General features: G+C 47.5%; 1 protein-coding gene across 5 annotated transcripts; it reads left to right on the plus strand.

Annotated features, from left to right (window-relative positions):
* Positions 1-10,290: 10,290 nt before the first annotated feature.
* On the plus strand, positions 10,291-16,925 carry Hexim2 (HEXIM P-TEFb complex subunit 2). 5 transcript variants are annotated; one of them, XM_028780510.1, is made up of 4 exons: positions 10,714-10,835; positions 11,227-11,322; positions 12,220-12,324; positions 15,908-16,925. In XM_028780510.1, the coding sequence occupies exons 3-4, from the start codon at positions 12,262-12,264 to the stop codon at positions 16,784-16,786; spliced, it is 942 nt and encodes a 313-aa protein (XP_028636343.1). In that variant the 5' UTR covers positions 10,714-10,835; positions 11,227-11,322; positions 12,220-12,261; the 3' UTR covers positions 16,787-16,925. The 5 variants fall into 5 exon arrangements, with proteins under 5 accessions (XP_028636345.1, XP_028636343.1, XP_028636342.1 ...); XM_028780512.1 differs by lacking the exons at positions 10,714-10,835; positions 11,227-11,322 and adding an exon at positions 10,291-10,325 and having other exon boundaries at positions 12,217-12,324; XM_028780509.1 differs by lacking the exons at positions 10,714-10,835; positions 11,227-11,322 and adding an exon at positions 11,333-11,644.
* Positions 16,926-26,730: the final 9,805 nt, after the last annotated feature.

Genomic DNA, 26,730 nt, shown 5'->3' on the forward strand with positions numbered 1-26,730 from the left:
TTACAGGTGCTGTAGGCGTGACAGTTGCTCCTGGCTCTACCAAGAACAGTAGCTTGTCTGATCAAGGTTTTACCTTTCACGTCACTCAGAATAAAGATCCTCTGCTTGGGGAAAATATGAACTTTCACCCATGTCTTCTTGAAGGGGGTAACTTTGTACATTTTCACAGGTGACTGAAATAAAAATTCCACTTTACTCTCACATAAAATGTAAATAGGTGGTTTAATACTTTAAACCACACCCTACAGTCTCAGAACTTGGGAAGAAGAGTTTTCTGAGTTTGAGGCTAGCCTGAACTACATGATGGGAGCTTATCTCCTGTAACCATAGGTTTGGTAGGTCAGTGGCATAGCAGACAGAGCACATGACTAGCAAACACAATGCTGAGGTCAACAGTCAGCATCATCCAAACAAAAAACAATGTACACTTTTACCCCACTGGCTTCAAATTAGAGAAGCTGTTCTGGGGCTGGGGCTCAGTAGTAGGGTACTTGCCTGGCATGCTCAAGGACCAGTTTTGATCTGCACGACTGGGACACAGGAGACAGAGAAACAAAAGGACTCCATGTAATCTAAATCAAAATAAAAAAGCCCCAAAACCTAATAGTCTACCTTCAAAACAGCAAGGGTCAATATTCCAGCACAAAAGGGAAGCAGGACCACACCCCCACCCCACAGCTGAGGAGCCCTGTTGAGTGTTTAAAGATGTAGCCCCAGCAGGTTCACATGCTCTAGTGGATGGCCCCACACCTATGAATATATACAAAGTACAACCTGGAATCAGTGAACTACAAAAAACATGGAAGGGATTAAGGGGATACTAATCAAATTATAACATTGAATTCATGTATGAAACTAATAAAAATGTCTTTTTAAAAACATTTCTTGGGGGCTAGAGAGATGGTTCAGTGGTTAAGAGCACTGACTGCTCTTCCAGAGGTCCTGAGTTCAATTCCCAGCAACCACATGGTGACTCACAACCATCTGTAATGGGATCAGATGCCCTCTTTTAGTGTGTCTGAAGACAGCTACAGTATACTAGTGTGTATGTGTGTGTACGTGTGTTAAAACAATCAAAGGATGACTATATGGAAGGAAACATTAATTCCAGCACACTGTACTCCAGAGGCAGAGGCAGAAAGATCTCTGTGAGTTCAAGGTCAGCCTGGTCTATATAGTAAAACACTCTATTAAAAACCAAAGCCTGGTCAGACAGTGGTGGCACACATCTTTAACCCCAGCATAGGGAAGCAATGGCAGGCAAATCTCTAAATCCCTGGCCAGCCTGAGCTACAGAGAGAGTTTTGGGACACCCAAGGGTACACAGAGAAAACCTGCATTGAAATCAAACCAAAACACCAACAAAAACCAAAACAAAACTCACGACAGAATATTAAGTAACTGTAAACACCTACACATTATTAACCTAAGCTACTCCCATGCCTAATGTTTGATAACAAGTATTCCCAATGTGGTCAACGCTGGCGATGACTAGTAAAGCATTTGTACTGAAGTGCACTTGACTTTGTGTGCTTTCTTCACTACTGTGCGATGGGAGTCTCAGTTAGCCCAGGCTAGTCAGGTACTACTGTGAAACCCAGGCTAGCCTCAAACCTATGACAATCCTGCCTCAGCCTCTTGAATGCTAAGATGACAGGCCTGAGCCAGCATACTCAGCCTTTGTCTTCTTGAAGGGAATGACTCTGTACATTTTCACAGATGATTGAAATAAAAATTCCACTTTACTCTCACATAAAATGTAAATAACTGGTATGTAAAAAATGAAAAGTGCTGGGCTGTGGTGGTACAGGCCTTTAATCCCAGCACTTGGGAGGCAGAGGCAGGCGGATTTCTGAGTTCGAGGCCAGCCTGGTCTACAGAGTGAGTTCCAGGACAGCCCGGGCTATACAGAGAAACCCTGTCTCGAAAAACAAAAAAAAAAAAAAAAAGTAATGTAATGTATTTTAAAAGATTTATTTTTCATGTGTACATGTGCCTGCGTGTAAGTAAAGTGTACCACATGCATGCCTGGTATCCAGAGTCCAGAAGAGAGCATTAGGTTCCCCCGATTACATACAGGTGGTTCTGTGCTAACATGTGTGTGTTGGAAACCAAACCTAGATGCTACAAAGAGTAGCCAAGTTCTAGTAACTACTCAGCCATCTCTCCAGGCCCTAAATCTGTACATGTGTGCATGCATGCCAGCCCATTCAAATCAAAGTCAGAAGACAACCTGTGGCAGCCAAATGCCCTCTCCTTTCACCAAGTAAGTCCTGAGGATCCAACTTAGGTCACCAGCCTCGGTGGTGGCTATCATTATACACGGAGCTATCTCACTGGACCTTAATATGTATGTTTACTTATTTTTAAGACAGTCTTGCTATATAGCCCAAATTTGCAACTACCCTGCCTTAGATTCCTGATGCTAGCTCAGGATATCTGAAAGAGGTGTGTACCACCACACTATAAAATATGTTCAAATGTAACCCTATTTTTTTTTTTTTTGCTTTGTTTATTTGTTTGAAACAGGGTCTTGATATGTAGCCCTTCCTGGCCTGGACAACTCACTATGTAGACAGAACTATGCTTGAATTTACAATGATTCGCCTGTGTTTGTCTCCAAAGTACTGGGATTGCAGGTATGCACCACTGCACACTCCTATATATTAATGTACTTTACTGTGACCAGGCCTCATTATGTTGCCCAGGCTGGTCTCAGTTTCTAAGCTCCAAAAATCTCCAACCTTACCTTCCCAGCAGCATGGCACACATTATACTTGCTGCAGAAAGGGAATTTTTAAATTTGTTTTAAGACAAAGGTCTCATGTAGCTCAGAACTCACTATGTAGCTAAAGCTGGCCTTCAATTCCTGATCCTCCTGCCCAAGTGCTAGGATTATAGGCATGAGCCACCATGTCTGGCTCAGTAAAGTAATTAAAGAAAATATTAGCCGGGCGGTGGTGGCGCACGCCTTTAATCCCAGCACTTGGGAGGCAGAGGCAGGCGGATTTCTGAGTTTGAGGCCAGCCTGGTCTACAGAGTTAGTTCTAGGACAGCCAGGACTACACAGAGAAACCCTGTCTCGAAAAAACCAAAAAAACAAAAATAACAAAAACAAAAAAAAAAGAAAATATTAAATGTGGACTCTGAAATAATATTGGAGCTGCTGACCAAAGAGTAAAGACAGCTGTACTTTGCAGGTAGAAGAAAATAAATGATCTGGGAAACAAACATTAAGTCATTGGCCAAAATTTCTTAGAATATTGAATGGTTACCACTTGGGTTCTTGATTTTTTTGTTTTTGTTTTTTGTTTTATGACAGGATTTCACTATGTAGCACTGGCTGTCCTTGAACCTTCTAGATAGACCAGGCTGGCCTTAAACGCAGAGATCCACCTGCCTCTGCCTCGCAAGTGCAGGGACTAAAGGTGTGCACTACCACACTCAGCACCATTTGGGTTCTTACTGAAGAAACAAAGGCCGAGTTTTAGACAGATCACTGATGTAACTCATGCGAGTCTTCCCCGCAGCTCCAGATTCAGTTCACTCTGTGGAATACGCAGGAGTCCTTAGGCTCAATCCCTAGCATCTCCCAGCATCCTCCAAAGCGGTCATGGTGCTGCTATATCTTTCATTCCAGTGCTTGGAATTTTAAGTGGAGGCAAGAAGATCAGGGGTTCAAGGCCATCCCCAGTTACCTAGTGAGTTTTAGGCCAGCCTGTTCTATACTAGATTCTGTCTCAGAAAACCAAAACTACTTTTAAATAACCTTTTTCTTGAGCTTTACTTATAAAGAGGAAATTCAATTATGAAAAATTATCCAATCACATGGACAGCAACTCTCTAGTTCTATATATAAAAAAAAAAAACAACCTTTATACACCAACAAACCTCAAAGGCTGAGCTGCTATAGGAAGCTAGTAAGAAGTCTTAGAAAACCTAGTATGATTTTTCCAGTTCCCAAAAGCAGTCCCAGTGGTTTTTTTTTTATTTCTTTTATTTTCTCCTTTTTTTTTTTTTTTTTAAACAAGTCCTCACTGAACAAGGTGGTGCCTATCATTAATCCCAGTATCCAGGAGGCAGAGGAAAAAGGCTTTCTGTGAGTTTGAAGCCAACCTGGTCTACACAGGAAGTTCTAGGTCAGCCAGGGTTACACAGAGAGACTGTTTCAAGCAACAAAAAAAACAAAAACAAAACACCCAGAAACAGAAGGAAGTAGAGAGTCTCACTGTGATATAAGCTGACCTAGAATTTGCTGTGTGGCCCAAGCGGGCACTGAACTCTTAGCAATCTTCCTGCTTCAGCCTTCTAAGTGTTGGGATTTCAAATATGAGGTATCACACCCACCTTAAACACTCTTTTTTTTTCAAGAATAGTAAAAATTCAGGATTGGGGAAATCATTAAGTAGGTAAGGTGATTCATCATCAAACAGGAGAGCCAGAGTTTTGCTCCTCAGAGCTTGCTGGCCAATCAAATATCAGCTCTGGCTTCAATGAGACCCTGTCTCAAAAGACAAGGTGGAAAGCAGAAGAGCAAGAAACCTGACCTCTATGGCCTCATATGCAACCTGCACACAAATGGACATACCACATATGTACAAGTAAAAATTCAGAAGGGAACTTTATGGTCTCATCTGAAGCTGTTATTTTCTATCTGGCTTTGCTGTGACAGGCTATCATGTAACCCAAGCTGGCCTCAGACTCACCATGCAGCTACAGCTGGCCTTGAATTCCTGAACCTCTTGCCCTAAGTTTCCCCAGTGTTAGAATTACAGCTGTTTGACACCACATCTAGCCCCTATCCCTTTTTTGTTTGAGATGAGGTCTCACTATGTAGCTCTGGGCTTGGAACTCAATATGTAGACCAGGCTGGCCTTGAATTCTTAGAGATACACTAGCCTTTGAGAGTGCTGAGATTAAAGACATGTTCCACCAAGCCCGTTTATGTTTGTTTGTTTGTTAAATTTTAATTTATTTAAGTATTTTACCTACATGTATGTTTGTGCACCATGTACATGCCTGGTACCTGAGGAGGTCAAGAGTGTGTTAGAACACCTGGAACTGGAGTACCACAGTTATGAGCCACCGTATATGGCTCTTAGGTTTACTGAACCTGAGTCCTCTCCAAGAACAGAAGGTGTTCTTAACCACTGAGTCACCTCTCCGAGCGCATGCAAACTATCGCTGGTCGTTAGTGAACAAAACTAGTCCCTGAATCCCAGCCACTTGGGAGAGACAGGCAAATGTGCATGAGCTCCATGCCAGCCAGAGCATGGAGACCTTTTTTAAAAAACAGCAACAGGCACACAAGTGTCATACACGATGGAGAGAGCGCCTGTAGTCCAGGCAGGGTCAGATGGAGAGCTGTGAGTTTGAGGCCAGCCTGTTGTACACGGTGAATGACAGTAAAGCCTACATACATAATGAGACCCTGTCTTGAACAAAACACAAATAACAATAAACAAACAAACAAAACCCCGAAACCAAACCAACCAAAAGAAACAGCCTTCTACAATGAAACTAAACTTAAGAATTTTGGGGTATAAGCCGGGCGGTGGTGGCACACATCTTTAATCCCAGCACTTGGGAGGCAGAGGCAGGTGGATTTCTGAGTTCGAGGCCAGCCTGGTCTACAGAGTGAGTTCCAGGACGGCCAGGACTACGCAGAGAAACCCTGTCTCGAAAAACAAAAAACAAAAACAAAACAACAACAAAAAAAAGAATATGGGAGAAATAAGCACCATCTCCCTAGGAAGTTAATAAAGATAACTTATTTTGGCCTCTAGAAAGCTACAGGAGGAAATTAACAGAGTTCCAAAGCCTACCTTAAGATTTTATTCTTTTTAACCATGTGCCTGGGTGTGTCTGTGTGTAGGGGTATGTGCGAGTTAGTACAAGCACTCTTAGAGGCCAGGTGTTGGATTCCCTGGAGGTAGAGGGACAAGCAGTCATGAGCCCCCCACTCCATGTGTGCTGGGAATTGAACTCAGGCCCCTAAAAGAGTACTTTGTACTCTTTATCACTGAGCCATCTCTCCAGCCCTGAAGGCTGCTTTAAACTTGTAATTCTGCATACCCAGATAATGCCAATGCAACTTTCAGACAAAAACAGAATATCAAACTTGGGACCGGAAGGAACATCCTCCTTTTAGTTCTTAATAAATGGTCCCTTAGCCTACGTTATAACACTCAAACAGGGCTGGAGAGATGGCTCAGTGGTTAAGAGCACTGACTGCTCTTCCAGAGGTCCCGAGTTCAATTCCCAGCTACCACATGGTGGCTCACAACCATCTGTAATGGAATCAGATGCCCTCTTCTGGTGTGTCCAAAGACAGCTACAGTGTACTCATGTGATAAAATAAATAAATCTTTTAAAAAAAATAACACTCAAATAATATGATAAGAGGAACAACACATGATGGTATACATCTATCTCTAGCTTTGACGACTTATTGAGTTCATGGCTAGTCTGGTCTACACAGTAAATTCCAGGACAGCCAGGGCTATGCAGTGAGCCTGGTCTCCAGAAAAGAAAAAAAAAAAAAAAGATAAATCATGGGTGTTTAGAGCTTACACACAGAAATATGTTTCAGAAGCAAGTATTTTCATGGCACCAAGGAATAATTTGGAAATTTGGAGAAGCATTTCCATCTCTGCCCATGCATCCGACTTATTATAGTCACTGGTTTTCATTAGTTGGCTATCAGGTAAATTATAAAATATCAAGGCCTTTAGAATCCCATCTGCTTTGGTGCCATGAGACACTGATCCTACTGTTTCCTCAGATGGTTTCTCTTTTGTGTATACCCCAGCCATACACTGGTAAGGCAGGTCTTACACATGCTCTAGTAAGTTTATTGGTGGAAAGGTAAAAGACAGAGAGGCTCTGTGTTAGGCAAGGACTCTACCATCGGAGCTATTCCCAGACCACCTCATAGCTTCTGAAGAATCTACTTCTAAAGTAGAAAGGGTGTCTATACAGGTACAGAAGAGTGGCAAGGCACACTTGAGGCACTTAATCACCATTCAGAATTAGAAACTGAGGTATTTAGGGTTTTCCTGAGCCACTGCCTCACCTTGCTATATCTAATAATTTTTGTATTCGTGTGTGAGTATGCAGGTCCACGTGCCTGGGAACATACATATATGTGTCTATGGAGGCAGGCCAGAGGATAATCCTGGGTGCCACCCATCTGTGCCATTTCCCACAGACATACACAATTATTGACTGGAGGCAAACCTTCTTACTGGTGGACTGTAACTAGTCAAGTACACTCAGCAAACCCCAGGAATCTGGTTATCTCTGCCTAACACCCCCTGCCCTGACAAGAGACAGCCCTGGCTATCTTGGAACTTGCTTTATAGACCAGGTTAACCTCAAACTCAGATTTGCCTGCCCCTGCCTCCCAAGAAATGCCCCACCACCTTTTGTGTATGTATGAGTGTCTGTCTGCATGAATGTATGTGCGCCACATGCATCTCTGATACCCATGAAAATCAGAAAAGGGGCCTAGAACTGGCATTAGTCACATTCTACCTTATGGGTGCTGGGAATCTAACACGGATCCATTGCAATGGCAGTAAGTGCTCTAAACTGCTGAACACTGCTCTAGCCCCTAGTTGTTTTTTTGTTTTGTTTTTTTAAAATTTGGGTTCTAGAGACAGAACTTAGGTCTTCGTGCTTAAACACTCACTGGCTGAGTTGTCTCTCCTTCCTTTTTTTTTTGAGATAGGATCTCACTGTAACTCAGACTGGTATTCAGTATGTCAATCCACCTGCCTCAGCCTCCTGTATATAAGGATTCTGAGCTCCTCCCAACTATTTAAAATCTAGGCATGGAAAAGCTTATGTGTCATCCTTAAGGACTGTTAAACCTTTATCTATAAATGAGTAACAAACTTCTGTACCTGGTATAGTATTGCTACTTAGTAGTATCCAAATGTTTAAGCAAATTGCTTCACAATGGAGGGTGAGTCACAAGAGGCTAGGATCCTCCTCTAATAAATTCTTGACAGAAACCCCTAGGCCCCCTTTCAGCTCCTGTACGTATCTGACTCCTACCAAGTCAGTGTCATGCTTTCCTAACTCATCCTCCACCCCCTCCACTCCTTTGCATGCTATGCAAGAACTCTTCCACCCAGCCACACCCCCATCTTTCTTCCTGAGACAGGATCTTAACCTGTAGCCAGGGTTAGCCTCCAATTTTTGGGCAATTCTCTTGGCCCTGCCTCCCAGGTATTGGGATTAGCATGAGCCCCCATACCTGGCTCTTCATCTTTTCTTGATAAGAGCAGTGAACCAGTGAACATGACAAAAAGGGAACTACAGGATGAGCACTGCACTGTGACTTCAGTTAGTGTTGCCTGATGACAGGAACCCTTGGCTAAGGCAGGTGGGCTCCCATGAAATTTAAGGCCAATGAACTCTACAAAGCGAGTTCTAGGCCATCCTGGACTATAAAGCAAGACCATGCCTTAAAAAAAAGATAGTTCACAGTTTGGATTAAGAACTTTAATAGGAGCCGGGCAGTGGTGGCACACACCTTTAATCCCAGCACTTGGGAGGCAGAGGCAGGCGGATTTCTGAGTTCGAGGCCAGCCTGGTCTACGGAGTGAATTCCAGGACAGCCAGGACTACACAGAGAAACCTTGTCTCGAAACAAAACAAAACAAAAAAAGCAAACTTTAATAGGGGCTAAGGATGTAGCTCAGTTGACAGATGACTGCCTAGCGCACACAAAAGCCTGGATTCAATCCCTAATACAACATACATCGTGAATGATGGTACACTCCTGTAATCTCAGCATTCATAAAGTACAGGCGGGATGATTGTGAGTTCAAAGGTTATTCTTGGCTACAGAGAAAGTTCAAGGCTGAGAAGAGCTACAGTAGACCCTGTCTTAATTAATTAATCTTAGTTATGACTGAACACAGTGGTATACACCTGAGAACACTGGAGGGGCTCAAGCAGATAGTTCCAGGTCGTGAGCTAAACAGTGAGAGCAAACATAGTACTAATAACAAGAAGACGCTCATCAGGAGAGCAGCCAGATGGCTCATTGTGTAAAGGCACTTGCTACCCAGCCTGACAACAGGAATTTCATCCCTAGAAACCCAGGTGGTAAGAGAGCACTTATAAATGCTGACCTCCACATGTGTGCATGTGTAAACACAAAGGAAGTACATAAATTATATTGGGTTTGGTGGTGCCTACCTATAATCCAAGGATTTAGGAGGTGGAGGAAGGAAGTTTAATACCAGCTTAAATTATACAAAGAGTTTAAGGTCAGTCTGGGCTATCTGAAACCCTGTCTCAAAGGAACAAGGGAAAAAACAAGTTGATATAGTAGCTCATACTTGTAAATCTAACACGTGGTTGAGGCAGAAGGATTACTCTAAGTTTCGGTCCAGCCTGGGGTAGAGTAAGATGTCTCAAAATAAGCTAAACCAGTCAAAAGTGATCAGGTATTTTTGTTTGTTGTTTCGTTTGCACAGTAGACTTTAGCCCTGGCTGGCCTGAAACGCTCTACCGAGAGCAGGCTAGCCTCAAATTCGTAAGAGATCCACCACATCCAGCCGGAAAGACTTTTTTTATTAATACAAGGGGCAGTCCTTCAACCCTGAAGAAATTTTCATGGGTCCTACTGTTAAAGCAAAGGTCTAGGAGTCAGACCATCTATAACTAGCAGTAAAATTCATTACAAGGTACTCACAGATACCAATGGCTAGTTAACCACCTACTTCAGAGCCTTACCGGGCACAATTTTAACTGACAGCTGAACTACAAAGCTATCATTTGAAAGTGTAGTCTGGAAATCTTTAGGAAACAAGATATTTAATCTGCAGTTCAGTAAGAGAACACTGCGTTAAACTCCAGCCTTTTAAATGCTGGCAGTAGTAGTTTAATGTTAGGTTGTAAGTTTATTCAAGTTCTCCCCTATATACACACACGTACCTTCTGCATCTACAGAAGAGATGGCTCCAGTAACAATGCAGTGGCACAGAAAACAGTCTCTTTAGTTCGTGGAACAAGCCTTTAAATGGGACATTGTGTAGGCTTACAAAAATCACATTGGAATTAACTCCCTTTGCCCTTGTAGCACAGCCATTTCGCCCCTAAGTTACGGCTCAGATTTCAAAATGCAAGCACATGTTTTTGAAGTATCTGAAATGGGCCAGTCCATTTCTATTACTAGACTGTGGTGACTGAAACTATTTTCTGTCCCAACCCTGCAAAGGGCATAACCCTATCCCTTTGGCGTAAAATTTTGAAGTGGGGCAGCACACTTCAGGAGTTTCCAAAAGTGGACGGTCATGGCGTTCGAGGTCAGGCCATTGAGAGTGTCGGGGCTCGATGGGAGAAATCTTGAGGGCAAGACAGCTCAGAAATTTCCAAGCACTAAGCTCGAGCTTTCCACGTGCCCGGGGCTAGTTGGTCCCAGGGGGAGTTGGTGGTTGCTATGCAAGTTAGAGGGTTGTTGCTTTTCGCAGCCCTGAGAGGTGGGATGGACACGGTGTGTGGGGGTGGGGAGGTGGGTGCAATCCGGCCGGGCACCCTCGGAGCCTCCAGCTGACTAGCACTGCTGAGGGTATGTGGCCAGAGTTGCAACCTCGGCCCGTCCCCGCGAGCCAGTGTCTCCAACTGGCGTCGCGCCCACCTCATCCTTCAGATGGGGGGGTCCGGCTACGCCGGGCCTTGCCGCCATACCCAGGATGAGTGGGGGTGAGGAGAGGCCTTGGCAGAGCTCGGCCTCAGGATCATGTCCCGGTGGAGGCACAGCAAAGGGGAAGCCGTCTTACTGGCTTCTCCTCTGCTGGGATCACGGGAAATACGCGGTAATTACCCCCAAAACCCCGCTCTCAAAGGCGAGGCGGCGAGGCTGCCGGGACGGTTTGAGGACTGGGCTCGGCCGGGGAGACGCCAACCTTCACCCTTCCCGGCCCCCGACCCAACTCCCCGCCGTCTCCCGGCGCCGCCACTTCAGGCAGCCCACTCGGCCCGGCCTCTCCCCGCGCCCGGACCACCCCCCATGGGGTGCTCTCACTGCGCAGCGAGTCCCTCCGCTGCCTCCTCCCAGCCCAAAATGGCGGCGGCGGCGGCCACCGAGCTGCTCGTCGCCTTCCTCAAGGCTACGGATCCCTCCACGCGTAAGCCCCGCCCCCGTGAGCCGGATCTATATTTCTCCCCGGTAAAGACTAACGCCCATCAATGAACTCTTTAATTGAGTCCTGACAGGGCGGGTCCAGTTGTGCTTCCGCACAGCTAGTTGTTGACAAAAGTAAGAAGACTGGCAGACAAACGACCCAATCAAAGAAGAGATCGGTGAGCGCGGGACGTCCACGCAAAAGCAGATAGGTTTTTGGCGTCCCTGGCATGGTTGTTGACGTAATGGGAGCTTGAAGGTATCCTGGGCAGCTTTCCTAGTGGAGAAGAACTACAACCCCCAGCAGTCATTGCGCTGCCAGGCTATGATCTCCCCCCCCCCCACCTCCCCCCCATCTTAGTGCTTGAGCGGCTTGGCCAGAGCTGCTGCTGCTACTGCAGCAAGAGATAGGGCTGAGGCGTTGAGAATTTCATGGACAGGCGGTCGCACAGAAAGACACACAGAGGTAGTGGTGTACACTAAGCCCTTGACAGCAAATAGGTCAGTCCCACCTTTGCTAAACCTCCTTTCCATGACTATTTACCTTCTTCCAAGAAATCCATTTTTACTCCCATTTGATTTTTTTCTGTCAGCTGCATGTAGTATGAAGACTTCTTTCCTCTATTTCCTTGTCCCTTGAGGCAGGAGAGTAGCCGTCCAGGCCCTGTAGACAAAAAGACTTCAGCCATAGGCTCTGATTAGGGCCCAGCCTAGAGAGGTTGAGGTGGTCAAGATAGGGGCTTCCAGGAGCTACAGACCCACCCCTTTCCCCAGGCAGCTTTCTTTCTGTGTGACAGCTTAGGCTCACCTTCCTAACTGCCAGCCTGGTCTTTACTTAGGAGAGCAGAGGCCCAGGACCCGAGGAAAAGAATTGGAAAGACAGTCCAGCTCCCATTTGATCCCTTGCTGGCTAGAAGTGTGAAAACTAGGGTATGGCAGCAGCCTTCAGAGTCTTCATTTGAAAGTGAAGGCCATGCAGGTTTGGGCCATAAAATGGCTGCTGCTGCTGAGACAAACAATTCCTGACCAACCAGCTTCTGCCTGAGGACTTAGGTTTCTGTTGTTGTTCAAAGCAGGTGACAGTAGTTAAAGGCATCATCTACTGAAAGTAGGAGAAGATGGCCACTGTGAACCATACCAACTGTAATACAGCGTCACCAGCTGCTCTGGAAGAGGCAAAGGTAAGTACTTACCCCTCCCAGCCACCTGAAGGCCCTAAACATGGCATCAAATAGCTGAAATCCTAGAGGGTTTTTTGTTTTGTCTTGTTTGTTTGTTGGTAGATTTAGAAAACCAGTGTTTTGTTTTATTTCTGTATGTTTGAGACAGGGGTCTTTCTGTGTATCCCTAGCTGGTCTTGAACTTACAGCAACATTCTTCAGCCTTCCAAGGGCTAAAATTGCAGCCTGCGCTACCACACCCAGCTAGAAAGCAAGTGTTTTAAATGAGTCTGTGTTGTGCTCTGGGAAATAGGCCAGAATGTGATTCAAGTGATATCTCATGAATTCCTAAAAGCCTTCAAGGTAGACGTTCTTTCCAATAGACAGAAACTAAGAGCTGCAATGCCTTTTCCAGAATCATGCAGCCTGTCAGCAACAAAATTCCACCTTACATTTAGGGTCTTAAGATAACAGAACTTTGCCTCTCAATGATAGTGACCTCAAGAACAAATAACTTGGTTAGAGATTTGCTCTTTAAAAAAAAATTTTTTTTTTCCAGGCTGAGAACCAAGAATGAAACAGGACAAGAGTTTTTGGTGTACAGGTTGCCAGGCAGGGCAAGAAAACCTCGGAGGAGAGAGAGAAAAATCCTAAGTCCTCAGTAAATGGCACCTTATTATGGGCTGACATCAGGAACCCACAGGGTCCCAGCCCATGCTGTCTCTCGTTGGACTTCCTTATCCATCACCACACTCCCAAAATAGCAGAGAGCCAAAAATCAGAGTTGGTTTCCCTTGTTGTTTATTTTGCAATGCTGAGAATTGAACCCAGGGCCTTGCACATGCTAGAAAAGTGCTTTATCATGGTGCTACATCCCCAGCCCTTTGTTGTTGCTGTTTGCTGGGTTTTGTTTTTGTTTTTTTGACAGTGTTTCTCTGTGTAACAACCCTGGCTACCCTCAAACTAGCTTTGTAGACCAGGCTGTCCTGTAACTCATTGGTCCCACTTGCCTTTGCTTCCTGAGTGCTGGCATTATGCGTGTGTGTCCCAATGTTTAGCTCAGAGAGGCTTTTAAGCCATCCTTCCTAGCCTATTCCAGAGTTTCTTACGGTGTGTCAAGGCTAGAAGGTTCAGAGAGGGTGAGTCACTCATGCAGGTTACAGAGCTTATCTTTTATAGTGATCTCGGTGAAGGGGCAGAGCTTCAAAATGGAGGTCGTGAATAAGCTGAGGAGCAGAGCTAGCATGGTTTTAGGCAGGAATCTTAGGGGACTAAGGCTGGGAACGGGAAAATGACCGTAAACATACACTAAGCTATCCTTAGTTCCCTGTACTTTGTGTTCCGAGGAGGGCGACAGAGCCATATTGGTCCAAGCTACCAGTAAGACAAGGCCAGTCCCTTATGACTGGTGGTCTTCCTGTAGGTGAAGGAACATTGCAAACAACTCACAACACATCTCTACCCCTCAGAATTCCTTTAGGATCTCTGAAAGACGTAATAAGACAGTCGGCATGATGCTTCATATGCATAATCCCAGAACTCAGGAGGTTGAGGCGGCTTGCTTAGACCAGGTTTGGCTGCAGAAGGAGTTCCAGACTATCCTGGGCTACCAAGTGAGACCCTTTCATAAACACCTGTCCCCCCCAAAAACAAAAAAATCAAGCAACACATGTATACACTCATATAATACACCCCTGCTTTTACAAAGCTGTAAACAGTTTGTCTCCAAAAGCAGACCCCCAAATCCCCTGTTCAGAGGCCAGCAAGATGGCTCAGCAGGCAAAGTTACCTGTACCAAGCCTGACAACCTGAGTTCCACCTCCAGGATCTATATAATAGAAAGGGAAAACCAACTCCCACAAGTGATCCTGTGATCTACACACACACACACACACACACACACACACAAAAGGCATGTCATTAGGGTGTGTCTGTATACACACTTGCATAATAAGTAAATGTAATAAAAGTGTAAAAAGCAACCCTGCTCAGATGCCATGAGTAGAACAGCTTGCCAGTGATACTGGTTATTATTAGAAATCTCTCAAACCACAAACTTAGAGCAATTGGCTCCCTATCCTCACACCCAGGACTCCCACCCTCACCCAGATAAGCAGATGCCCCTTGCGTGTGCTCCCTCCCTCCCTCCCTCCTTCTCTTTCTCTCTCTCCCTCTCCTCTTCCTCTCTCAAGGTCTCATTGTGTAGCCCTGGCTGGCCTGGAACAGGCTGGCCTTAGTCTCATCTGTTTGTCTCTTGTCACCAAGCCCTGGGATTGACGGATTCTTTCTCTCTCTCTTTAAAGCTCTGAAATCTCGCTGTGACCTCCCCTTGGTTAGGCCCTCTTGCTGCCTTGTACAGTACATAGAGAAACAACCGAGTGTTCACTGAGCACAGGGGTAAAATGTTGCATTCTCGGGGGATGAAGATACATGATAAGTAGTAACACGCTGGGTGCTATCTGTGAGGTTGCCTGTGTGACAAGATAGAGTAGCTGGGGAGCTGGGAGAGCCGCTGTCAGAGGATCTTCAGGGAGAGCGTCACTGAAGAGGCAGCATTAGAACTGAAGCATGGGGAACCTGAAAGGATCCACCGTGCGAAGAGCTGTAAGCAGGATAGTTATCTAACTTTCAGGGAGGGGGCAGGGAATCTCTGTTTAAAAGTTAAGTTCAACCCATGGCCTAGAATCCTAGCTCCTCTGGAGGCCGAGGCAGGTGGACGTGCCTGGATAGAGTGAGCTCAAGTCCAGCCTGGAAAACTTAGTAAGACTCTATTTCAAATAAAAGCGCAATGACATCTGCTGAGCATGTGTGAGACTCTGCCTTCAATGATGCCACAGAGTCTAGAGCTAGTCACAGTTTCATGTACCTGTTATTGAGGCTGAGGCAGGAGGATGGTGAGTTTGAGACCAGCCTAGGCTATACTGGGAAGACACCAATTTCAAGGATAGCTGAGCATTAAACCGAGTATGAATCCCTTCTGAATGCGGGTACCTGTGGAGGTGTTCAGGTAGCCCAGGCTGTCCTTGCTCCTGGCTTGAAGTCCTGACCCTCCTGCTTTGCCTCCCTAGTGCTGCTGGGATTTACAGGTATCCGACCATGTCTAGCCTTTCTGTCCTCCATTTGACTAGTGCTTGTCCAATGCTACTCTAGCTCTGGTGTCCTTCTGGACGGTGAAGTGACCAGTAGCTCAGTCAATGGCTACCCAGGATGCATGAAACCCTAGCTTTCGTCCCTAGCACTACAGAAACCCAGCATGGTGGCACATGTCTGTAATCCAGCATTCTCGAGGTGGAGGCAGGCAGATCAGAAGTTCAAAGGTCATCTTTAGTTGCTCAAGTAAGTTCAAAGCCAGCCTGGTCTATAGATACGCTATGTCAAAAAAAAAGAGGGAGTGAGGAGAGAAAGAAAGACGGAGCCTGCCAGTGACAGTCAGGTGAAGTGCTTTCCTCCTCACAGGATGAAAGACAGGTAACTAAATTGTTGTAGAAAGGGGAGGGGCTAAATAGTGAGCACTTGAGGCAGGTGTGAGATAGCTGGATGGGTTGGGAAGGACTCCCCTCCCAGGGAAAGGCTATCTGTGACCCACCCTCCTTCCTCTCTCTAGACTTCTGGTGGTCGTCGGAGCCCCCAAATAGCCCATGAGCCTCATGACTTTGGTGGTTCCCAGCTTCTGCCACCAGGAAGGGAGATTCAGTCAGAGGATGAAGGGACCGCCCCACTTGGCGATGGCTCAAGTTGTAACATTAGGGGTTCTCGAACCCAGAGCCCAGGGGGCTGTTCAGTGGAGGCGGTGCTGGCCCGAAAGAAGCACCGTAGGCGGCCATCAAAGCGCAAGCGGCACTGGCGGCCATACTTGGAGCTGAGCTGGGCTGAGAAGCAACAGCGAGATGAGAGGCAGAGCCAGAGGGCCTCTCGGGTCCGCGAGGAGATGTTCGCCAAAGGCCAGCCCCTGGCACCCTACAACACCACTCAGTTCCTCATGAATGATCGTGACCTGGAGGAGCCTAACCTCGATGTGCGCCATGGGCCCTCCCACACAGGCTCCGGTGGGGAGAACGAAGCAGGGGACAGTGATGGGCAAGGCCGAGCCCATGGGGAATTTCAGCAGAGGGACTTCTCTGAGGCCTATGAGCGGTACCACACTGAGAGCCTTCAGGGCCGCAGCAAGCAGGAGCTGGTTCGAGACTATCTGGATCTGGAGAGGCGTCTGTCACAGGCTGAGCAGGAAACTCGGAGGCTCCAGCAGCTGCAGGGACGCCCCAGCAGGCAACCCTGTCAACAGGTGGAAGAGCTAGCTGCTGAGGTAGAGAGGCTCCGGACTGAAAACCGGCGACTTCGGCAGGAGAACGAGATGTGGAACCGAGAGAGCAGCTCCTGTGACCAGGAGAAGCCAGCCGAAGAAGGGACCCCTGGGCCCAAGGATGAGGCCCCGTTTCAGACCCACACAGGCCAGCTGGGTCACAGGGAGGCAGGTGACAGATGAAAGCTGCTCCCAGCATCCCCTGTCTCCACTGAGAACCGCTAAGACAAGGTCAGAGTCTCCCCGGCCATTTTCACGGTTGGATCTTTAATGTCTTTTCACTTTCTGCAGAGCAATTAAACGGCCTTGTGAGACCCAGTGAGAGTGGCTAGAATTGATTTCTCCAGGGCTTTTCTTGAGATTCAAAGGTTCTTTTTTATTTTTAAAAATGTACTGTGTACCACATGTGCAGAGGCCAGAAGAGAGCTTTGGATCCCCTTGGGACTGGAGTTAGAGTTGTGAGCCGCCATGTGGGTGCTGGGAACTGAACCTGGGTCCTCTGGAAGAGACGGTGCTCCTAGCTCCTGAGTCATCTCTCCAGCCCTCTTCATTTTCTAAAGTTTATTTGTATTTTGGAAGAGTTTGAACTAGCTGAGGCTAGCCTCCTCTTCTTCCTTCACTTGCCCAGATCTGGGATTGCAGATGTGCGTCCCTCACTATGCCTGCCTTACGTCGTGCTGTGGCTCAAACACAGGGCATCGTGAATGCTAAGAGAGCTCTAGCATCTGCAGCACATCTGCAGCGGAGCCCGGCTGTTGGAGCTGACGAGTGATGGGTCAGTTAAGAGACCTCGCTGTTCTCTTAGAGGCCTGGAGTTTGCTTTCCTGTGTCTATTTACAGGTGACTCAAAACTTTCTGTAACTACAGCACCAGAGGGTCTGATGTCCTCTTTTGACCTCTGTGACACACACATATACACACGTATGTACACACATACGTATACACGTATGTACTGCATATATACACATAAACACGTAAATACAAAATCCTACAAAATAAAAGCTTGTGGGCTGGGGATAAAGGTTAGTGGTGATGGTGCATGTGCCTAACATTCTGGAAGCATGGAGTAAGCCCTTTGTACCAGAGAGGCCTCAGTTTCCCCTTCTCTAAGCCTGAAGAGACAGCCAACTTCTTTTTTTTTCTGGGGGTGGGGGTGGTTTGAGACAGGGTTTCTCTGTGTAGCCCTGGCTGCCCTGGTACTCACACTGTAGACCAGGCTGGCCTCAAACTCAGAAATCCGCCTGCCTGCCTCTGCCTCCCAAGTGCTGGGATTAAAGGCATGCGCCACCACCGCCTGGCGACATCCAACTTCTAGATGGGTCTCATTGGTTCTCCAGGATACCCAAACCACACTCATCCTGCGCTGAGGGAGTTGGGGGTGGGGGGAAGAGCTCAATCAGGAGCCTTCAGGTTCCGCTAGAACTGGTATTCCAGTTGCCATATGGTAGTGGGGTTATGGGGTAATGCCTGTAATTCCAGCCTTGAGGCCGGAGGATCACAAATTCCAGATTACAGAATGAGATGCTCCTGGAGGAGCTGGAAGCATCCCTGGGAGGAGAGGGCCCAGGCCCGGAGAGTGTTCAGACATTATTCCCAGGTTCTGGGTATTCTCATCACTGTTCAGAGGGCGAGCCTCTCATCTTGATGGCCCTTCACCTCGGTTGGTTAGTACAGTTTAACCCCTCACCTTTGGGAAGGACGTTTACCAATAAGCACTCAAGATCCACGGCTGGCCGAGAAAACCATCAGGTAGAAGGGACAGCGAATAGATCCTCAGCAGAACTTCCCTGTAGGGCTTTCCTGCTGTCTCCTTCACATCCTCCTATTGGTCTGAACGTGTGATCAGTTCCCTGTATGAGCCACAGGCCTGACTCCACCATGGAGTGGAGGGAGTCCGTGTAGTGAATGTGGAGATGTGTCCCTGTACCCCTCCAGCAGATACTATCCATCCCCGTGTCATTCCTGGCTGGTACCAAGGATAACTTCAGTGGTAACAGAAATTTAGCTCACCAGGGAGCCCCTGTCTCTGCCACCAGCACAGGGAGGAGCACAGACCTGGAGGACCTAGCCTGCTTTCCCTTCCCAGAGGTCTGGAACGACCACATTAGGCAAGAGAAGGGCTCGGCGCTGGGAACTGTGAAGGATGGAAATGTTGACAAACCCCTTGCATTGCCAGGACAACTTTTATTTCTGTACTGCCACACCCAGGCCTGGCCAGCACCTTCTACAACAGACTCACAACAGACTGGAGAGAGAGGGATTGCTTTCAAGGGAAAGCAAAGTCCCAAACTGAGGGCTCTGTCCCCAGAGCCCTGGCCAAAGGTTTTGTCTCTTCCTCCTTCCGAGAGTGTTGTCAAGAATACCAGGTGGAACAATTGTCCCCACTTTGCAGATGGGAAAGCTAAGGTTCAAAGAGGAAGTGACTGTCTGGATTCCAGGATAGCTTGTCAGGAACCTGCAGTGTACTAGTCTGGTAGTCTGGGACCCAAGGGCAGCAGCTTTCCAGTTGCTGCATTCCTCAGAACAGCCCGGAGCTGAGGGAGGACCAGGAGGACAAAGTTGTTTATAACAAGGAAGGGAAGAGAAGATTCCAAAGGGCTACTGGTGTGTGTGGGAGGTGTGTGTAGCAGGGTGTGGGTGGTCCATGTGTAGCATGATTGCAGGTTGCTGGGCAAAGGGCAGGTAAGGAGGCTGGCCCCTCTTAGTCCAGGAGCTGTGGAATGTGAGGAAAGAAGGAAAGCTGCCAGACACACACACACACACACACACACACACACACACTGGCTGAAGGGCTCTTGGCCAGGACGGCACAGAGGTGAATTAATTTCCCTAAGGCTGGGGGTGGGGGGGAGGGTTGGAGGAGTGTTGACAATGGACAGGGTGGAGCAAGAAGAAAACAAAGCAAGGCTGTGATCTGGGAAGGCTCAGGCTTGACTGAAGGGAAAAGGTCAGTGAAGAAAGTCTCCTCAGCCGAGGCCTCTAGCTGGTCCCCCAGTCTGAGGGTCAGCAGTATCAAGAGAGGAAGTCATCATGAAAGCACAGTACTGGGGAGAGATGGAGGCCAGGTGTGAGTTCCTCTCATGTGCCCCGCTCTTTGCCTGTTCTCTCTTTGGCAGCCAGATCCTGAGGTCTGGACTCTTCTATTCCAACAGAGGCTACTTCCACTTCCTCAGAGCTGGAAAACACTGGCTTTCAGAGCAAAGCTCAGGAGCTTACTTTTCTCTGACTTCTTGATTGCTGGGCCAGGTGAGGCCCAGAAAACAATTCCTTTATGAGACTGATGGCGGAAGCTTCCCACTATGCCTGCTGGCCTGCCTGGCTGGATCTCTTTTTTTCCTTTCTCAGGGACTCTCTGACTCCAGGTGTCAGTTCCAGTACCCATAGGCAGATCCTTCCTCCAGTGGGGTCAAGTACAGAAGGGTAGTAAAGTGGGCAGAGGTACGGAGTGGGTCTAGAGGAAGCATAGCAGATGTAAGGAAGTAAGTATGGGAGAGAGAGTAGCTGGTTCTGTTCTCCCTCTTGAGAACAGCAAGGTTGGCACTGGCCCTTTAAGTGGGGGTGCCAGCCAGTGCCCTCCCCCAGCCAACCCAATTCATGGGCACACTGAGCATGTGCAAGATCTGTGCAAGTGAGGAGGGGAGGAGGTTGGGGGGGATAGATTCCGGAGGGAGCTTCCCACCCCCCACTTCCTGTAGCTGCCCCCACTCTCCTTCCTGGGTCTGACAAAGGAGTCCATGGTGCTCACTCAGCCCCTCCCCCTCCACAAACTAGGGGGCGCTTGCCCCTTGGGTCTGCTGAGCTACCAAGGGTTCTCAGGAGGCCCACTGGTCTCCCCAGTGCCTGGAGGTGGTGAGTGCCAGCCTGGCTTCTCTAGTGTGGGCGGTGGCCAATCTTCTGCTACTTACCATGTTCGATTTCATTCCATCAGTGCCAGGGTTGTTGTGGTGATGTTGCTCTGGAAATGAAACACACAGAAAAAGGGTGAGGTCCCTGCCCCCACCCACTAGGAGCTGGGGCTCTGCTTAAAGCCTAGGAGCCTGGTCCAGGGGATGGAACTCAGCTTTCTCTACTTACAGCATTCAGTGTCCTTCCCTGCAATGGGGAAATCTACCCGCAGCCTCGAACTTGTTTCTGTAGCATTCTCAGACCTCAGTTCCACCTGTGCAATTGCCATCCCTGCTCCTTCCCTAGGTACCTTCATCTTTTCTTAAATACAGGGGGAAGGCTGGGGACGTAGCTCGGGTAGTAGGACGCTTACTTTGTGTGCATGAAACCCTGGGTTAGAATCTCAGGAGCACATAAAACCTGCTACAATGGCTAGTACTTGTAAAGATTAGAAGGTCAAGGACATTCATCTCTATGTGAAGCCTTGCCCCCAAAAAGCAATGATACAGGGCTGGAGAGGCTGGCTCAGTGCTTAAGAGGGCTTGCTGTTGAGGTTGGGGATTTAGCTCAGTGGTAGAGTGCCAGGCCCTGGGTTCTGTCCTCAGCTCTGGAAAAAAAAAAAAAAAAAAAAAAGAGGGCTGGCTTGCTGCTCTTCTGAAGGACTAAACTCAGACCCCAGTACCCATGTTGAGTGGGTCATAGCTGTCTGTACTTCAGCACCCAGAGATAGATCTGAGCACCTCTTCTGACTCTTGTGTGTGCCCCCCGCCCCAGCAGAAATACATGGTAAACTTATATATGATGACATTCACTCTTTAAATAAGCAATTCAGTGGCATTTCCATTCATAATGTACATATGTATCCCAGCACCCCACTACTATCTGATACTATCAAAATGAAGCCCTGAAGCTATTAAGTGGTTACTCTTCATCCCAGTCCACCTTTCCTCAGTCAGCCCTGAAAGCCACACACCTGCTCTCCATGCCCATGGGTTTCCTGAGCCTAGATAGGGCCTCAAATCTACAGATGGTATGTCTACAACCACACCACCCTGAACATGCCAACCATCTCTTCCCTCGTACACCTAGGGAAGATACTGGATGCCCATACTCAAAGTATAGTCTCCTTGTGGGTGCCCTTGATGGAGGAGCACTGAGCCAGGAGCCCTCAGACCCCTGACTGATTCCAGGTCTGTTTGCAGGGACTACTTTCCTTATTTGTGAGATACATGCAGGAGTTTCAAGCCAGGCTGAGATCCTGGGCCCTTCAGGCAAGGCTCTGCCGCCTGACTTGAAAAACATATTCCCCATCTTTTATCCTCCTGGGTCCCCACTGCAAGTCCAGGCAGTGAATATGGCCTCGGGACAGTATGATTCATACTGTAAGGTTTGGGGTCAGTCACTTGAGATGAGGAAGCCTTTGCACAGAGAGGTAGAGAAAGCTCCCCAAGGCCACACTCCCGGCTACAGGGGCAGCTCGGGTTATGGGCAGCTCTTTCTGGCTAGTTTGAGCACTTGACCCCAGTGTTCCCCCTTCTTTAAACAGAGAAAGCAAGTTAAGGGCTGAGTTGATTGCCAGCTGGGTCTGCAGTGTTTTAATGGAAGAGCCCGTACATTTTCCTACTCTCTGGGCATTGTGTAATCCTAAACAGTTCCATTCCGAAATGGTTCTTGGGAGTTCTTCTCACTCCCTCATCTCTTATCTCTTCCAGGTTTCCCCTTTGCCCACAGTCCTGGCCTCTGGGGAGCTGGGAGGGGCTGCCTGAACCAGAAGGCCAGGGCTTCCTGCAGGTCCGGGTGGGAAGCACAGGAGATATTTTGTCCTCCCTCTGTTTTCTCGGTAGCCCAAAGCCCATCCCCTTACCCCCCACACAGAGTTCTTTGTCAGCCTTGTGGATCTACACGAGCTTGTCTGGTAGGGGACAAGCTGAGCAGCTGGTCCCCAGTTGGCTACTGAGTCCCAGCTGCCTGTGGTCATGAACATTCCAGAGACCACTTGCTTCTGAGACCATCTCTGGACCCCACCCAAGATGGGATACTCCAGGTCAGCCCTCAAGGCACCAGCCTCCTGCAAGGAGGATGAGTCAGTCTGTCTACTGCTCCCTTCCAGCCCCAGAGGCTGGGGGTGGGGGCGGGGAAGATTACTAAAGTGTTTTTAATGTCGGGGAGGACACAGACTCCAGTCTGCTTCGGCCATAGCCCTGGCTTTCACAGAAGGAAGGAAATGAGTCTGTGTACAGTTTTAAATGGCTCCCGCTCTTTGCAGGTTCCCATCTCAGTGTCTCTCTCGGCCTCTGTGGCTCCTTTGCCTCCATGGGAGGAACCAAACAGGTTCCCTTAGGTTGTGCCTGTAGTCCCGAGGTTGGCCTGGCCAGCTCCCACGCTGAGGATCATTCTAAGGCTTCAGACTAACCGTACTGCCATTTGCAGCTACATGCCTGAGGGCAGGTGACAAGGAAGCAGAGTCCTCCCAAGCAAGGAAATGATATTGTCCCCTCCAGGGGTCCAGTCCTTCAATTCTCCACCTCTGAAAAAGGATCTCTCTTTCTCTGGGTCCCTGGCCCAGATTTCCTGACTCGCACAGACTTTGTCTATAGCCAGGCCTCACAGGCTCCCCTTACTAAAGACCCTAAGCTACTTGTCTTTCCAGTTCGCTTTGTACAAATACTTTTATTTTTATTTTTTGGTGTTTGTTTTTCAAGACAGGATTTCTCTGTATAGCCCTGACTGTCCTGGAACTCACTCTATAGACCAGGCTGGCCTCTAATTCAGAAATCTGCCTGCCTCTGCCTCCCAAGTGCTGGGATTAAAGGCGTGCGCCACCACTGGCTATTTTTATTTTTCTTATACAGTTGGGGCCCTAATACTGTTGGAAAAGTCTTTTCACTGTTGCTTGAAATTCCACATTTCTCATAAACTTCCATTATATATGTACTTAAAACTTTTTTTGTTGGGCTGGAGAGACGGCTCAGCAGTTAAGAGCACCGACTGCTCTTCCAGAGGTCCTGAGTTCAATTCTCAGCAACCACATGGTGGCTCACAACCATCTGTAATGGGATCTGATGCCCTCTTCTGGTGTTTCTGGAGACAGCTACAGTGTACTCATATACATTAAATAAATAATATAAAACAAAACAAAACCAGAGACAGGAAAATCCTGAATTCCTTACCAAAAAAAAAAAAAAATCTTTTTTGTTTTGTTTTTGAGACAGGGTTTCACTGTGTAATTGCTGGCCTCAAACATCAGAGATCCCCTGCCTCTGCCTCCTGAGTGCTTGGGTTAAGGTCATCCTGAGCCACCACGCCAGCTGATGGTGACTTCTGCTTCTTGTGTTCAGGGGTTTCTGGACTGGGCATTCCCCAGGTCTTCTGCAAGTGGCATCCAGGAAGCGTGTGCTGCATAGAGCCCACTGGAACCTTTCAGAGTCAGTGCTGGCCTTGTTTCCTTTGAGAGTGCCTCCCACATTCTCCTCCTTTCCTGCAGGCCAGGGTATGGGTCTCTTTGGGACCAAGTAGGCTTCTCTAGGCACTTGAAGCGTAGAGGTTGAGGGCTCAAATGGGCATTGCACCAAACAGCATCAAATACTGCTTTATCTGTCCTCTGTTACTTGTATATACCACAGAAGCAAAAGGGCACATTCTCATGTTCCTGCTGGGACACAAAGCCCGCCAGTGAGAAGATGCCATGTGTCACCAGAAATATGAGCAGCCACCCTGTATTTATCCAAGAGCAATATACTGGGTGTGTTTGCGTCCCAAGGTGGCTGTAACAAAGGACCAGCAACTGGCTTAGAACAACAGAAGCAAATTGATTGTCTCAGAATCCTAAAGCTGGAGGTCTGAGAGGCAACCTGGGACATCTGTACAAAAAGGACCCATCTTTCTCTCCTCTTTAGCTTCTGTTAGTTTGTTGGCAACTTTTGGTCTTTCTTAAATTGTAGATATACTGTGCCAACATACACACACACACACACACACACACACACACACACACACACAGCCAAGAATGAAACCCAAGGCTTTAGGCATGCTAAGCAAGCAGTCGTCCTTTCCTGCTGACTGACATCCCCAGGCCTCCTGTTTCCTGTCTTCACAGGGCCTCTTCCCTCTGTGCATCTGTCTCTGTGTCCAAATCCTCTCTTTTTACAAGGACACCAGTCCTATCTCATTAGAGCCCTCCCTAATAGCCTTATTTTAACTTGATTACCCCAGCAAAGACCCGATTTCCAAATGAGGCTACATTCTGAGGCACTGGTGGGAGGGTAAGGGCTTAATCTGGAACCGTGGTAGCCAGGCGTGGGGTTGTTAGAGCCAGCAGTGTGGACAGAGTCACACCCTCATGGAGTTCGAGTGCTAGATGTAGGTTTGATCTTTCTTTGTTTCTGATAGGTCTGGTGTAGCCCAGGCTAGCTTTGAACTCTCTATGTAGCGGAGGATGACCTTGAACTTCTGTTTCTCCTCTCCGACCAAGGGCTAGGCATAGACCATCCCCATCTGGCTTTCTGCCCCTGGTTCTCTCTTCCCCCTTGCCTTCCTTCCTGTCTTCCTTCCCTATTGCTATGAGGAAACACCAGAAGCAACTCCGGTGAGAAAAGTATTGGCTTTGCTTACTCCTTCATCATCAAAGTAAGTCAGGACAGGAACTCAAAAGAGCAGGACCTCGAGCAGGAGCTGGGGATCCAAACTCAGGACTCTGTGATTGAATAACAAGTACTTTACCTTCTGACCCATCTCCTCATCCTCCAGAAACATGTAGCATGTAGCATCTAGCATGTAGACGGCAGAGGAAACAGGGATGCAGAGGCCGTGGAGAAGGTGCTGCTTACTGGCTTGCTCAGCCTGCTTTCTTATAGAACCCAGGACTACAAGCCCAGGGCGGGTGGCATCACCCACAATAGACTCACCATGGGCTGTGCCCTCCCCATCAATCATTAATTAAGAAAATGCCCTTCAGGCTTCTTGCTTGCCCACTGCCAGATCTTTTGGTTTTGGTTTTGGTTTTGGTTTTTGGGTTTTTTTTGTTTTTGTTTTTAAGCCACTGCCAGACCTTATGCTGGGATTTTTTTTTTCAGTCAAAGTTCCCTCTGCTGAGATGCTCAGATGACTTTAGCTTGAGTTGACATAAAGCTAGCCAAAACATTCTCTCCCCCACCCTTGTCTGATGTATGTGTTGCAGTGATGCATGTTCATTGATATGCATGTGGAGGCCAGAAGTCAATGGGAATTGAAGTCTTCAGTTGCTGTCCTGACTAGCTTTACGTCTATTTCAGTCATCTGGGAAGACAGAACCTCAGTTAGGGAATTGCCTCTGTCAGATTCCTGAGGGTATGTATGTATGTATGTATGTATGTGTAAAGACCTTTATTTTTATTTTATTTTATTTATTTATTTATTTTTTTTTTGTTTTGTTTTGTTTTGTTTTTTTTTTTTTTTCGAGACAGGGTTTCTCTGTGTAGCCCGGGCTGTCCTGGAACTCACTCTGTAGACCAGGCTGGCCTCGAACTCAGAAATCCGCCTGCCTCTGCCTCCCGAGTGCTGGGATTAAAGGCGTGCGCCACCACCGCCCGGCTTATTTATTTATTTTTAATGATTGATATGGGAGGACCCAGCCCACCTTAGGTGGTTCAACCCCTGACCATGTGTGGTGGTACACACTTTTAGTCTCAACACTTAGGAGACAGAGACAGGGGGATCTCTGAGTTTAAGACCAGCCTGGTCTACAGATTGAGTTCCAGGACATTCAGGACTACTTAAAGAGACCCCATCTTGAAAACCCAGGAGGAAGAGGAAGAAGAGGAAGAGCCAAGTTGAATGAGCTGAGAGGAGCAAGCTGCTGAGAGAGCAGCGTTCCTCCATGGTTCCTGTGTCTGCTCCTGCTCCTGCCCAGAGCACCCCTCAGTGACTGAATGAACTCCTTCCTCCCTGAGTTGCTTTTGGTCATGATCTATCACAGCAAACAAGCAAAAAGCTAACAACAAAAAAATAAAAATAAAAACAACGAACAAAAAAACAAACAACATAGACTACCTTATTTTTTTGAGGTAGGGTCTTACACTGAACCTGGACCTCTCTAGATTGGCCAGCCTGAGAGATCTTCATGTCTCTATGGCAGCCCTTTCTGGGGTTAGAGGTTCCAGCCACTGTTAGACTTTTAGAATGAGTGTTGGGGACCTGAACTCATGGTCTCATGCTTTTTTTTTTTTTTTTTAAGGTTTTTTTTTTTTTTTTTTTTTTTTTTTTTT

This window comes from Grammomys surdaster, unplaced genomic scaffold (assembly GCF_004785775.1).
Source record: "Grammomys surdaster isolate TR1022 unplaced genomic scaffold, NIH_TR_1.0 371, whole genome shotgun sequence".
In the NCBI taxonomy this organism is placed as follows: Eukaryota; Metazoa; Chordata; class Mammalia; order Rodentia; family Muridae; genus Grammomys; species Grammomys surdaster.